Source organism: Triticum urartu, chromosome 2A, assembly GCF_056163025.1.
Source record: "Triticum urartu cultivar PI428250 chromosome 2A, HENAU_Tu73, whole genome shotgun sequence".
Classification (NCBI taxonomy): Eukaryota; Viridiplantae; Streptophyta; class Magnoliopsida; order Poales; family Poaceae; genus Triticum; species Triticum urartu.
In genome coordinates this window covers 505,944,895-505,960,023 of record NC_141874.1, presented here as the reverse complement: position 1 = coordinate 505,960,023, position 15,129 = coordinate 505,944,895, and the positions used below count along the sequence as shown (strand labels likewise).

General features: G+C 44.8%; 2 protein-coding genes and 1 long non-coding RNA gene across 3 annotated transcripts; 1 reads left to right on the top strand and 2 right to left on the bottom strand.

Moving 5' to 3' along the window:
* The first annotated feature begins 3,586 nt into the window (after positions 1 to 3,586).
* Positions 3,587 to 7,213, top strand: LOC147985650 (uncharacterized). Its single transcript, XR_015616793.1, has 3 exons — positions 3,587 to 4,561; positions 5,372 to 5,480; positions 6,721 to 7,213. It is a non-coding gene; the product is annotated as an uncharacterized LOC147985650 (long non-coding RNA).
* Positions 7,214 to 11,802: 4,589 nt separating this feature from the next.
* On the bottom strand, positions 11,803 to 13,755 carry LOC147985649 (uncharacterized). The gene is made up of 4 exons (XM_087539914.1): positions 13,688 to 13,755; positions 13,094 to 13,207; positions 12,751 to 12,781; positions 11,803 to 12,081 (listed from the first exon to the last, which is right to left on the bottom strand). Exons 1-4 carry the CDS (start codon positions 13,753 to 13,755, stop codon positions 11,803 to 11,805), a joined length of 492 nt encoding a protein of 163 aa, XP_087396040.1.
* Positions 13,756 to 13,760: 5 nt separating this feature from the next.
* On the bottom strand, positions 13,761 to 14,496 carry LOC147985648 (uncharacterized). Its single transcript, XM_087539915.1, has 3 exons — positions 14,443 to 14,496; positions 13,963 to 14,175; positions 13,761 to 13,811 (listed from the first exon to the last, which is right to left on the bottom strand). Exons 1-3 carry the CDS (start codon positions 14,494 to 14,496, stop codon positions 13,761 to 13,763), a joined length of 318 nt encoding a protein of 105 aa, XP_087396041.1.
* Between the last annotated feature and the right edge of the window lie 633 nt (positions 14,497 to 15,129).

Sequence of the window (15,129 nt, the reverse complement as noted above, 5' to 3'; positions counted from 1 at the left end):
TCGACATCGCAAGATCAACTCTAAGTTTTCGTCAATGGTGTTTGTTTCATCCGTCTCCAAGTTGCCTTTGTTTTCCCGCCCACCCACCCTTTTTCTTCAAGGACTCAGATTTCTTAATCAAGTATCCATCTTATCGATGCGAGGTCTCTCCATTCTTTTCCGTCAATAGTCTTATCCGGTGATTCTCATGAAGATTCTAACGGAGCTTCAAGTGCATCATTCTTCATTCTTTTTCTTCTCTGGTGGATTCAATTCAAGCTTTGTTGATAATATCATTTTTCTCGTTCCAAATATTTTCTCATGCTGGTGCACCTCTTGATCATCCACTTCTCGCCATTCATTTATTCCGGAGTGCTGAAGATATCTCAGGAGATTCGCGTTTCCATTGCTAATTCGCTTAAGCTATCTCGAGGATGTTATCTCATTCAAGACTTTTAATTCAATCGGTGCAATCTCACTTTCAAATTGTTCAACAGTGTTTTCTTTTGAGTGGGCCCTAACCCACAGGTTTTTCCCAGGATCTTACCTGACTCTTCTAATTTTTCCGGAGTTACTCTCAAATTCTTTTCCAAGTTTGACGTAAGAATGAATTATCATCAGTCAAATGCCTTCTCCAAGATCTTTCAAATTATTTTCATTGTTGGCTCAACCTCTCCTCTTTTAGTCATTCCGGAGTGTCTCAACAATTCTTGGTGGTGTTTCTCGTCGTCATTCTCGGATTTGAAGACCGAAGAAGTTTTTCCTCCAAATCTTATCCGTTCTCTCAGAGATGCGTAGTTCAAGCTTGATGCCATCCTCTCATAATTGTTTTCAATTGTGAGAATTCTTTTCAACCATCCGGAGCAATTCAGGAGTCTTTTCAGTTCGATTCTCTGAAGGTCATCATTTCAGGTTTATTCATTCTCAGCTTTCAGCTCTCGTTCTCCAAATCTTACCGGTGCATCGCTCAAACATCCTCTAACCAGTTCATGATCTCTTTGTTCACTTGTATCTAAATCCTAGCAAGTATCTTCATTCATTTTCCAATTCTTCCTAGTGAATTGTGCTTTTGCTACTTTCTTGTTCAATTCTTACGGTGGTTCGTTCAAGAGTTCTCTTCATTCATTGTCATATCAATTCATTCATTCTTTCCAAATCCTACCAGTGGTTCGTTGAAGACCTTCCCAAGTTTGCACAATATCGTTCCTTAATCCTTTCCATTGAGAATAAGTAGTATGTCAAATCCATTTCTTGTCATCAATCTAAATTGATGAAGGATAAGCATAGTGTAATTCTTATTCTTGTTTCATCGAGTAAATTCAATTCCTTATTTCGGAGGCTCATCAAGTTCTCGGTTTCAATTGTTTCATTTTTTCTTTTCCCGGAGTTCCAAGCTCTCTCAATTATATTACCACAAAGATTCAGCTAAATCATCCCAAGGTTTCACCATGTGTTTTCAACTTCTCTTTCTTTTATCATCCTTTTATTATCGGATTTCTTCATGGAGGCTTTACATGGTGGTTCGTCAAGGATTCTTTTCATTCTTCAATTGTTCTTCAAGATCTCTTTCGAAGTTAAGATCGCCAAGCTATACTCCCAAATAAACATGGTGTTCTACACATGTCTTGTTTTGAGAAGTTCAAGCTTTCTTCTTCTTGCATTCCGAAGTGCAATTCTTTCATATCTCATCTTTTGAGATGGTGTTATGTCATTGTTGACAATTTTCCTTCATGTTTCATGATGGACAAGTTGTCAGGAATGAGGTATCTTAAATCCATCAATCTCTTCATTGGAGTTATCTTGGGTTATATTTCACCTATAGTTTTCCCTAAGGATTGTGCTATTTATGGTGCTTATAAATGACCCTAGTTCTTCATTTATCCTCCCGGTGAAATAAGTTCTCGTCTTCTTGTTGATATCAATCCAATCTGTTGTTTTTCGTTAGTGGTAGAATTTCACCTCAAGATTTTGAGATGTTTTCCATAAGGCCACAACAATCTTATCCTTTCGTTGTTGATAATCCAACAACTCCGTTCTAGCATCTCGTGTAAGCGTGCTCTTTTCAGATCTTGTTTTCCTCCACTCAGTAAATTCATTTCTTTCATTTCTTCCAGAGGCATTGTGATGTTGCACTCTTCGACCCATCATCCCATTTGTTGTCAAATATCATGTTATTTCCTTTTGCTTATCCATTCTACCGGAGTGTCGTGTTTTCATTCAAGTTCTCTCATCTTATCAAGTTTTTCCTTCCTTCTCAACCGGAGTGCTGTTTGAGATCTTTCTTACCCCTTGTTCCATTCTTTCAATAGTTCCGGAGGCAGTATGTTGTTGATGCCATCTAGTATCCTCTCATCTTGTAAAATCATGTTCTATTCTTTCCATCTTCCAGTCGGAGTGCTGCCCAAATTATATCATTCTTTTCCCTTCTCTATCTTGTTTTAACCAGAGTGTTATGTCTATCATTCCTCTTCTAACCGGAGTCTCATCCAAGTGCTTTCATTTTGGCAAGTTCATATTCTTACCTTCCATTTCCAACCGGGGTGTTGTCGTAATTGATCTTTATCGTTCCTTGTACATATCGTTTCAACAAGAGTGCATGCATGTACTTCTTGTCCTTTGCAATCCCTTTTCTTATGTCTTTCAACCTACAGGGTTCTCCTGATGTTCCTTGTTCCTCTTTTCTAACGGAGGTTTTCAACTTTGTTCATCTTCGTTATATTCTTTCTTTCAATTTGTTCAACCTTTCAAGGTTCTTTGGTTTCACTTATTTGTCAAAGAAGCAACTTAGTTTTACCTCTTCTCTTCCTCTTTTGTTTCCCTCCCGTGCCATCCTAGATCTCGGGGCGAGATCCTCTCGTAGTGGTGGAGTGTTGTAGCGCCCCGAGAATGATGCGCCAGGTGTCTTCCAGTTATTCGCCGTCGTTGCCATGTCATTCGCTTGCGTGTTGCATCTTGGCATGTCATCATGTGCATTGCGTCATAATGTTTTCAAAACTTGCATTCGTCCGGTTCTCCCCGTTCCTTCCATTGTCCGTTCTGAGCCCAGACACACTTGCACGCGCCCGCGGCATGTCTGAAATAATATTTTTATAAGTGTCCGGAAAATGTTCTCGGAATGGGTTGAAAGTTGGCATGTAGTGTTGTTATGTTGTTAGTAGTTCACCTGCCAAGTTTCATCGCATTTGGAGTTCGTTCGATGCCCCAACGGATATCTACAGCGACAGTATAGTCGGTCAAACGTCGGACGTTTTCGGTCTCCGAAAACAGTCGCCAGGTCTCTCTCTTCTCTTCTCCCAGCCCAAGGCTTTCTGCACAGCCCACTACCATTCACCGCCAGGCCCTACCTAACCTCTCTCGTCAGCCCGCGACCCTCCTCGTGCGCGCGTCTGAAAGTTGTCCCGGACCCGACCCGGGCAGTCGTCACCGTTGGGTTCGGTTCATCCCCAAACATCTACAAAACATCTCCGTTTTTCTTTTTGGACTCCCTACCTATTTGTTTCTGGACCGTCCGATTACGATCGAAGGGACTAGATCGTCCTTAATCTAACTCACAGTTAGCCTATTCCTAGACCGAATCCCTAATTTCTAGGGATCCTCCTAGCCGCCACCACCGACCTCGGGATCCCTTCCCTCGATCCCACAGTCTCCTTCTCGGATCCAATGCATCCTCCTACCTTCTCCTCCTCGTTTTCGGCAGCAACCCAACCAGCACTCGAGGCCTCCCCTCGATCCAAATCCTCCCCAACCCTCTCCCTCGTTTTGCATGCTTGACCAATCGGTCGCCCGAGCCCCGTGCTCCTCCATCCCACCTCGTCGGCTGACGGCCGGCGACCACGAGTTAAGCGCCCGCGCCCTGTCTCCTTTTCCTCCCTGTGCTTCTCTCTCTCACATCTCTCGGTCTCATTTTCACCAGGGAACGGAAGGAAGCCGCCATGGCCTGGGCTCGACCTCGAGATCCCATCGTCACCGTCGTCTACAGCTACTGCCCCGCGGTTTTGCCCACTGGTCGCCCGGCACCCCTCACTGGAGCCACCATGGACGCCAAGCCGCCAGTCTCCTCCGCGACCTTGCGTTCCTGGCCGGATCCCGTCGGCTGGGCCTCGTCCCCGGCCACCGGCAACCTCTTTGGAGCCTGCTGCGCCGCCGCGGTCCCCCGTCGTCGTCGTTCCTCAAGCAGCAGTCGCACCGTTCACCTCCTGCAGCGTCCACTCCGTCCCCTACCTCGCGCCTCCTCCCAAGCAGGAGCTCCCATGGCTGCCGCCACCCTCGTGGCTACCCCGTAGGAGCTCCCGCCACCGGATCGGGTCGCCTTCGCCCGGATCCTGCCGCTTGCCGGAGTCCCACCTGCGTCCGCCTCGCCTGACTGTGCTCTCCGCTCCGAGCGACAAGACGAGACGACGAGCGCTCGCGTTGACCGCTTCCTCTCCACGCGCCTGGTCCACCTCCCGTTCGCCCGTTGACCGCTGCCCCTGCTCGTCTTGATTCCGCGAGACTGAACCGGCCTCCTTGTGCCCGCGTGGGCCGCATCCTCCAGCAAGGCCTGGCTCCGGCCAGCCTCTCCACCGAACGGGCCAAGCCCATGGTGAGCTCCCCGCAGCCCTCCACTATATTACTCTCGGAGCGCTGTTTAACCATGTTACGCCTGTTACCCTGTTGGGCCTCTGCTTAGTTTCGGCCCGTAATGTATTTTTTGGCTCTGCAATTTTAGCAATTATTCCAGAGTTTACCAGTTTTTACAGAAAACCCCCTAACTTCATGCATTTAATAACTGTTGAACCGAGCATCGGTTTAAAATGTTTTATATATGAAATATGACTAGAATTTCATCTAGTTTCACAATATCCAACTCTCATACATGTTTGAAATGTTTAAAATGTTGTTTGGTTAAATTTGCTCCTATGTCGTGTTAAAATGTTTATTTCATAACTAAATAACCGTAGCTCCATTTTAAATAAACTTTATATGTAAATGGGGTAGAAAAATGCCTAGTTTAACATGGTGCACTTTTCTTGCATGTTTAATAACTATAAAATATGGTTTAGGGCAGAACAGTACCAAATCTAAAATATGCTCATGAGGAGTTTCTGGACTTGTTGTTTGTTGTTCCGGCCTCATTTAACCTTGCCTAGATAGGTAGTTTTCATTTGCTCCAACCCTTGCCATGTTTAAGAACATTTAATATTGTTGGGTACATAAACGAGATCGAACTAAATAATCAAATGTGGTGTCCGGCAATATGCAACTCGTTGCATATTGAGCTCCACTTAACTTGTAGTATTATTTGTGCACTTTGCCATGCCATGCCTCATTAAACCGGACATGCATCATACTTGGTTGTGCATCATGCCATGCTTATGTGATGGTTGTTTACCATGTTGTTTGCTTCTTTCAGGTGTTGCTTCTTCGGGTTAGTTCCGATAACGTCGCGTTTGTGAGGATCCGTTCGACTACGTCCATTTTTCTTCTTCATGGACTCGTTCTTCTTCCTTGCGGGATCTCAGGCAAGATGACCATACCCTCTATCACTTCTATATTTGCTTGCTAGTTGCTCGATCTATTGCTATGCCGCGATACCTACCACTTGCTATATCATGCCTTCCATATTGCCATGTCACCCTCTAAGCCACCAGTTCCTAGCAAACCGTTGTTTGGCTATGTTACCGCTTTGCTCAGCCCCTCTTATAGCATTGTTAGTTGTAGGTGAAGCTGAAGTTTGTTCCATGTTGGAACATGGTTATTGTTGGGATATCATTATTATCTCTTATTTACTTTAATGCATCTATATACTTGGTAAAGGGTGGAAGGCTCAGCCTTATGCCTGGTGTTCTGTTCCACTCTTGCTGCCCTAGTTTCCGTCATACCGGTGTTATGTTCCTTGATTTTGCGCTCCTTACACGGTTGGGTGTTATGGGGACCCCTTGATAGTTCGCTTTGAATAAAACTCCTCCAGCAAGGCCCAACCTTGGTTTTACCATTTGCCTCACCACCACCTACCCTTCCCTTGGGTCGGCCAACCCGAGGGTCATCTTTATTTTAAGCCCCCCCTCGGGCCAGTGCTTGTCTAAGTGTTGGTCCGAACTAGAGTCCTTTGCAGCGCCACCTCGGGGAAACTTGAGGGCTGGTTTTAGTTGTACGGAGCGCTCATCCGGTGTTGCCCTGAGAACGAGATATGTGCAGCTCCTATCAGGATGTCGGCGCATCGGGCGGTCTTGCTGGTCTTGTTTTACCATTGTCGAAATGTCTTGTAACCGGGATTCCGAGACTGATCGGGTCTTCCCAGGAGAAGGAATATCCTTCGTTGACCGTGAGAGCTTGTGATGGGCTAAGTTGGGACACCCCTGCAGGGTTTTGAACTTTCGAAAGTCGTGCCCACGGTTATGGGCAGATGGGAATTTGTTAATATCTGGTTGTAGAAAACTTGACATTTAACTTAATTAAAATGCATCAACCGCGTGTGTAGCCGTGATAGTCTCTTCTCGGCGGGGTCCGGGAAGTGAACACGGTTCTTGTGTTATGCTTAAACGTAAGTAGTTTCAGGATCACTTCTTGATCACTTCTAGTTCACGACCGTGCATTGCTTCTCTTCTCGCTCTTATTTGCGTATGTTAGCCACCATATATGCTTAATGCTTGTTGCAGCTCCACCTCACTACCCTTTCCTACCCATAAGCTTAAATAGTCTTGATCTCGCGGGTGCGAGATTGCTGAGTCCCTGTGACTCACAGATTACTTCCAAAACCAGTTGCAGGTGCCATTGATACCAGTGCAGATGACGCAGCTGAGCTCAAGTGGGAGCTCGATGAAGATCGTGTTCATTGTGTTGTTTCGTTTCCAGTTGATCAGTAGTGGAGCCCAGTCGGGGCGATCGGGGATCTTTTCCATTAGGGGTTGTCTTTCTTTATTTTGGTTCCGTAGTCGGACCTTGATTGTATTCTGGATGATGTAATGCTATTTATGTATTGTGTGAAGTGGCGATTGTAAGCCAACTCTTTATCCCTTTCTTATTCAGTACATGGGATGTGTAAAGATTACCCCTCTTGCGACATGCCTACAATGCGGTTATGCCTCTAAGTCGTGCTCCGACACGTGGAGATATAGCCGCATCGTGGGTGTTACACGTACCTTGATAAAGTTTTGAAGAATTTCAAAATGGATCAGGCAAAGAAAGGGTTCTTGCTTGTATTACAAGGTGTGAAGTTGAGTCAGACTCAATGCCCGACCACCGCATAAGATAGAGAGAAAATGAAAGGTGTTCCCTATGCTTCAGCCATAGGCTCTATCATGTATGCAATGCTATGTATTGGACCTGATGTGTGCCTTGCTATAAATTTAGCAGGGAGGTACCAAAGTAATTCAGGAGTGGATCACTGGACAGCGGTCAAGAACATCCTGGAATACTTGAAAAGGACTAAGGATATGTTTCTCGTATATGGAAGTGACAAAGAGCTCGTCGTAAACGGTTACGTCGATGCAAGCTTTGACACTGATCTGGATGACTCTAAGTCACAAACCGGATACGTGTTTTTATTAAATGGTGGAGCTGTCAGTTGGTGCAGCTCCAAGCAGAGCGTCGTGGCGGGATCTACGTGTGAAGTGGAATACATAGCTGCTTCGGAAGCAGCAAATGAAGGAGTCTGGATGAAGGAGTTCATATTCGATCTAGGTGTCATACCTAGTGCATCGGGTCCAATGAAAATCTTTGTGACAATACTGGTGCAATTGCCTTGGCAAAGGAATCCAGATTTTACAAGAGAACCAAGCACATCAAGAGACGCTTCAATTCCATCCGCGATCAAGTCAAGGAGGGAGACATAGAGATTTGCAAGATACATACGGATCTGAATGTTGCAGACCCGTTGGCTAAGCCTCTCTCACGAGCAAAACATGATCAGCACCAAGACTCCATGGGTGTTAGAATCATTACAATGTCATCTAGATTATTGACTCTAGTGCAAGTGGGAGACTGAAGGAAATATGCCCTAGAGGCAATAATAAAGTTGTTATTTATATTTCCTTAAATCATGATAAATGTTTATTATTCATGCTATAATTGTATTAACCGTAAACTTAGTACATGTGTGAATACATAGACAAACAAAGTGTCACTAGTTTGCCTCTACTTGACTAGCTCGTTGAATCAATGATGGTTATGTTTCCTAACCATAGACATGAGTTGTCATTTGATTAACGGGATCACATCATTAGAGAATGATGTGATTGACTTGACCCATCCGTTAGCTTAGCACGATGATCATTTAGTTTGTTGCTATTGCTTTCCTATGACTATGAGATCATGCAACTCCCGAATACTGGAGGAATACTTTGTGTGCTACCAAACGTCACAATGTAACTGGGTGATTATAAAGGTGCTCTACAGGTGTCTCCGATGGTGTTTGTTGAGTTGGCATGGATCAAGATTAGGATTTGTCACTCCGATTGTCGGAGAGGTATCTCTGGGCCCTCTCGATAATGTACATCACAATAAGCCTTGCAAGCAATGTAGCTAATGAGTTAGTTACGGGATGTAGCATTATGGAACGAGTAAAGAGACTTGCCGGTAACTAGATTGAACTAGGTATTGAGATACCGGCGATCGGATCTCGGGCAAGTAACATACTGATGACAAAGGGAACAACGTATGTTGTTATGCGGTTCGACTGATAAAGATCTTCGTAGAATATGTAGGAGCCAATATGGGCATGCAGGTTCCGCTATTGGTTATTGACCAGAGAGGTGTCTCAGTCATGTCTACATAGTTCTCGAACTCGTAGGGTCCGCACGCTTAACGTTCATGACAATATAGTACTATATGAGTTATGTATGTTGATGACTGAATGTTGTTCGAAGTCTAGGATGAGATCAAGGACATGACGAGGAACTCCGGAATGGTCCGGAGATAAAGATTGATATATGGGATAATAGTGTTTGGTCTCTGGAAGGGTTCCGGAATTCACCGGAAGGGGTTCCGAATGTATCCCGAAATGTTTGGGTACGAGAACACTTTATTTGGGCCAAAGGGGAAATCCCACAAGATTTTTAGAAAGAGCAAAAGAAAGTTTTGCGGAGTCCAGGGGCCAGACGCCAGGGGACGCCGGGAGCCCTGGCGTCTGGTCCTGGAGTCCAAGAAGGACTCTTGCCTTTCGGGTGAAACCGACTTTGTGTAGGCTTTTACTCCAAGTTTCGACCGCAAGGCTCAACATATAAATAGAGGGGTAGGGCTAGCACCCAAGAGACATTAACAAACACCAAGCCATGTGCCGGCAACCCCGTCCCCTCTAGTTTATCCTCCATCATAGTTTTCGTAATGCTTAGGCGAAGCCCTGCGAAGATTGTTCTCCACCAACACCGTCACCACGCCGTCGTGCTGCCGGAACTCATCTACTACTTCGCCCGTCTTGCTGGATCAAGAAGGCGAGGACGTCATCGAGCTGAACGTGTGCTGAACGCGGAGGTGTTGTACGTTCGGTACTTGATCGGGACGGATCGTGAAGGTGTACGACTACATCAACCGCGTTGATAAAACGCTTCCTCTTACGGTCTACGAGGGTACGTAGACGATACTCTCCCCTCTCATTGCTATGCATCACCATGATCTTGTGTAGGAATTTTCTTGAAATTACTGCGTTCCCCAACATTCAACACATGAATCCCTTTGTGTGCCTTTGGATGGTGCACATGAAACAACACACACGGATTTTGAAGAACCCAAGAGTGAGGATAGAGAGATGGAGTGAAAATGCATTGAACTTCTCGAAGGAAGTAAAACAAAATGAGGTTTAAGCTCATGTTGAGATTAAGTTGAGACAAGAGGCATATGAATATGCTCCATATGATTATTATTATTTTAAAATTTTCTCCATATGAATTCAGTAGCCCCAAGTCCTACGATCCAAAGGGCTTCCATAAAAACTAATCGTAAGATTGAAATCCTCCAAAATGTCTCTAAAATTTCTTGGATCCAAAGAGAACTTAAGTTTGAAATACTAAATTATCGATCGATGTAACCAAGCCCATGAATGTATACTATATTCCTTTAACAGTACTAGATGACCTGTTGTGCCAATGGCGCAAAGGGGGAGCGTGAGCCAAGCATTCAAACCATGTAAATAAGAATATTTTAAGACCATTTATAAAATCTTTGAAACATAAGGAAATGGATATTTAGGTATGATATTCATGCATATCATTATATATTACATTGCATGGAAGGTTTATAGGCCAAAACAAAGGCATGAGATCAGATCATGATAGTGTATTTACATTGCTTTTAAAAAGCAAGCTACATGGGCAGAGATTCATCATATATATAGCTCTGGTCATTTAGCTTATGATGACTAAGATATGCGGTCATGGACATCAGGTAGAGTCATCGTTGCATGTGCCATCGGTATTGAAGATGGCCTCATCGTCTAAGCAGCTCTTCCCGGTGGGTGTGTTTGGTGCGTTGTCATTGGCCAAAGCACATGCCTTTCATATCATCGTCCAATCCCCAATAATGCTTGTTCATTTCGTGTAGAACATCCTCGGGTTGTAAAGTTTCATCGTCAAGGTATTCTGCAACATATCTTACCTGCGACAGAGTATGGTTCATATTGTTGTCTTCAGGCATTGATCCTGTTATGAAGCTGGCATTTATTATATGATAAAATTCTTTTACTGTCGTGCAATCTCTACCAAGTCCACTACACCAGTTACCCAGTGTTAGTAAGAGCCTTCTCCACAAGCTTCAGCAGCTTCACCATTGCCCGGAGCAGGTCATCCTTCAGTTGCCCACAATTCTTGATGAACTTGTCTAGAACATCCCTAAAACCAAAAATCCTTAGCATATAACCCCCTCCTTCCGACAACACCGACTGCGGAGATGAAGCTCTCCTCGGCGGAGAGGGGCCCCAAGGTGAGGTAGCTACATCCAGAGCTCCCAATGACTGGCGCAGCCACGCACTGCGCCCCCTCGGCATGTAGGCTCGCGAGGTGAGGCGGCCAGAGCACGCACTTATAACACCGGCCGCAGAGTTGAAGTTGGGTGGCGCTAGTGGCCATGTTTTGGAGGGAACTGTGTCGAACATAGGGCCTGTTTGGTTCACGGCTAACTTTGCCACAACTAAGCTTAGGCAAAGCGTGGCTTACAAAATGGCCACCACAAGTGTGGCAAGAATTGGGAAAAAGTTGAGCCTATGACATGTGGACCAAGTGGCTAGAAAAATGTGGCAAGCCACAAGTGTGGCAATAAACCAAACACATGCCTAAATTATTATGGCACGACTAAGGTTAGGCGTGGCAAGCTTATGCTGCAAACCAAACAGCCCATAGTGTTTTTGGCTACAACTTTTCATGTAAATATTTGTCTGAAGTTGTAGCTTCGGCACTCATTGATTCAGTGTGAATTTTGTAGCTCCTCCTGATTATTGATGTACTGCTATTCAGAAGTACTGTATATGATATTGAGTTATACTTCTCATGTTGTGCCTTGCTCGATCTGCATTGATGCACATATTTTTGAGCAAACTGTACTGCATATTCTTATACTCTCACATTGTTGAGCAAACATACACGTGATGCACACATTGTTTCTAGTTTTGTGCTCTACTTCTCAGATTGTGCCTTGCTTAATCTATACTGCTGCACACACTGTTGAGCAAACTATACTACAATTTTATCTCTTTTTCATAGAATAAATAAGCTCATGATTTCAGAAGCAAGGTATACTCATTGCGAGCTTCGTTCAGAATGTGTGAAACCACCACATTCAGCTATATATTCAGATTTTTCTCAATTGATTCGGACAAAAGATACAACCAAGTCAATCGGAAAGCTAATCATTAATTCATAGTACATCAAACACAAATGAATTCAAGCACAAAGACAAACATTCAGCCATGAAAATTCCAGAGTTCCAAATTACATCAGACACAACACATATCGGCCTCGTGTACTCATCAGGCGTCGCCACATCGATGTTCACCACCTCCATCTTGGACGGAAGGATCAGGCAGCACTTGGGCTGCTCGCATGAGAGGAGAACGACCCCTTCTCCGCACCAAGCATCGGATGGGGAACCCTCATTGGCTTCCACCGGCTCATAAGGAAAAGTATCAGAATACTTCTGCATAGAATTTTAGGACAAATGACTTTACATATAGATACAAAATCATAAGTGGAAGTAATGGGGATGTGCATGGTGATCATAAATTTCTCCAAACCTAGAGAGGTAATTACGGCAACAGAAGAGTCAAACATGTCCATTCTTTGCTCAATGAAAACCGAGGAAGAACTCTATAACTATCCTACTCCACACTGATCATTGCGTTATATCAGTATTTCTCTTTTACAGAATTAAATTTCGACAAGCATGTTGCATCCACACGAGGCAGAGAGCAGACCCCCTGACTATTTTACATTTTGACCTCTGTTAGGCCAACATACAATATGTGAATACACATAAGTTTGAACCATAATTTGGTACGACCTTACTCAAGAAAAAGCAAAATACAGAAGGGAGTACTGAGAAATTTCAGCAATTGCACTCCACAGACCATTGCATACTGTATACTGCTTTAAACTTTGAAGTACCAGAAGTCACTGATTTGTAACCAATAGAATAAATTTCTCATTTACTCTACTTTGTGAAGGCAGATTGAAATAATTGTGAAGTCTTAAAATATTTCTCGATGAAAATTTCAATGCAGTATGGTACAAAACACAACTTGCTTAAATGTTCTTATCAGCTAAACAGTTTTAGACAGTATGCAGCAACTATATACAGTGGACTGACCATTTGGCCCAGCCAGAATGTACATCTTGACCTGAACATGCAAATACCAGAAAAATGAGATGCTTCGAGTTACAAACTGAAAGTGCCTAACAAAGAGGCTGCGAACTTGAGCAAAATTAAATGAAATATGACATAGAATTAAAACCCTCATGGTGAATAGCTTCTTCCCAAGATTCTAGATATATTAATACATCACAGGTAAATAAACGACATCACTCCTCACAAGTTGCAGGCATTTGAGTTGGCGCTAATACGCCTGCATCGCCATCCAGCAACCTATCTCCGCATCTCCTATCTCCAATTCCTCCCAAAGTCACAAATCGAGCAAAGGTGGGCATTGTACCTGCTGACCAGACGGGGGTTTGCTAGGTCGTCATACATCTCCCATGTAGTCCTGTTCATCGGGTGGATGGAAGCCATCGCCGGAGCAGGACGGAGCCAGCCATCTCTGTGTAACCTTTGAATGATCAAAAAAATTCAATGAATACGACACTAAGTATCACACTGCATACTTCTCTTGACTACTAATAAAATAACACAGTAGTACAGTTAATTGTAAACCTTTGGGATGTAAATAGAATATAACCAAATGTATGAAGAAATAAGGAGAATTAGGGGGAGGGGGAAGAGAAGGTTGCAGCTTTGCCCGGGGCCGACGCGGAGGTGAAAGCAGCAATATCAGCAGCTGCTACTCATGACGACCATGGAACACCCTCCAGGAATTTGCATAACTAAAGTAAAGTGATCTTCTATTAGGTATTATGTAAATCAAGCCTCTTTCATTCTAGTCAATTATGGAGCAAAACTTACACTTCAATCATGAAGAGTAGATAGCATATAAAATGATTTACAGGTAACACCAAATTAAAACAGACCTTCCAACCCAATTTGGATTGACCAGGGCAGTATAAGGACACAGCAAAATATTAATATGTACCATAAAAAACGTAGGACTGAATTTGCTGTTGGGGGGTCTGCAACTCGTGGAATATGCATCATCTGCATTCTCCTTAACAACCCGGTATTGAAACTATACAAATCAGCTGAACAAACACATTATCCTGCAGGTAAAAAGAGGCCATTGATTGTTTCAACAAGTACAGAAACAAGGAAAGATGTCATTGCGCCACCACAGCTTCCACGTCGCCTCGTTCGGCCACGAGGGCGTACATGACGGTGAGAGAGGATGGAGGCGAGGATGCAGGGACGAACCTCGATGGTGGACGGACGGCAGCGCAAGGATCGGACAGATCCGGCCATCTCTGCAGCCCACGCTTCTCCTGCCAAGGATGACGGCGACGACACCATGGACCACCTCTGCGGCTCGAGCTCCTCCCGGGGTCGTCGCTGCACACGTGGAGACGGAGGCGGGGAGGAGCCAAATTTCCGCCAATGCGAGAGGAGCAGGGCATAGGAGGGCGGTTCCTATGGATAACATTAGCAAATACAGGACATCTGCATCAGCTTTAGTATGCCATTAAATTAAACAAAAGGTTACAAATTCACTTCCAAACCAATGTAGCGTCTCAGATTTACACACAAAATCTAAATCATTTGTTCATCACCCAAATCAGGAGCTAGTAACAACAATATAACCAACAAATTAATCACACAAATTAGAAGGGTAAACTAATAAAAGTTAGAGATATGCAGGCATGGAAGAAAAAGAAAACAAATGAAAGAGGATCTTACCAGGAGCTTAGATCCTTGATTTGGCTGTGCAGATGCCAATGAAGAGAGGGGCATTGCCTGCTCTACTTCTTGCTCCAACCCACTTTTTGTCAAGCCCAGGCCTCATCCTCCTACCATCTCTTCTTCTCAAAGCAGGCGGTCGAGCTCCTCCCGGACTACCGTGGGGATGCAGTGATGCAACAACGCAAGGAGGAGGGATTTCTCCTGCCTTCCTTGGTCGCTGGATGAGGGCTCGTCCATGGCAGCAAAGACGTCGGCAGCTTGGATCCATCCTGATTCGGCCCTCTCTATTTATCAGGGAGAGAGTACATAAGAAAGAGAAGGAGAGAGAACTGAAAGAGGAGATTGGAGAAGAGAGAATACCATGGAGATGAAGCCGGCGCCGTCGCACCCACGCCGGCAGGGTCCCCGGGCCCAAGCTGCGCCTCTACCGCCATGAAGAAGACGCTGGTGGCAGCGTGCGGTGGGCCGCGTCGGCGGGACGGCGCCCGGTGACTAGGAGCGGCGGGAAGCACGGCCGAGTGCGGTCACGCGTCGTTGACGCGTCATGGGGCTCCACGAGCTGCCGAGGAAGGAGGAGGCGTGTGGATCTGGGCCGGCAAGATCCGGTGGATGCCATCATGGAGGAGCTCTCCACCGGCAGAATGGCAAGGACGACGGCATGTGAGGACGATGTAGAGGCGCAGC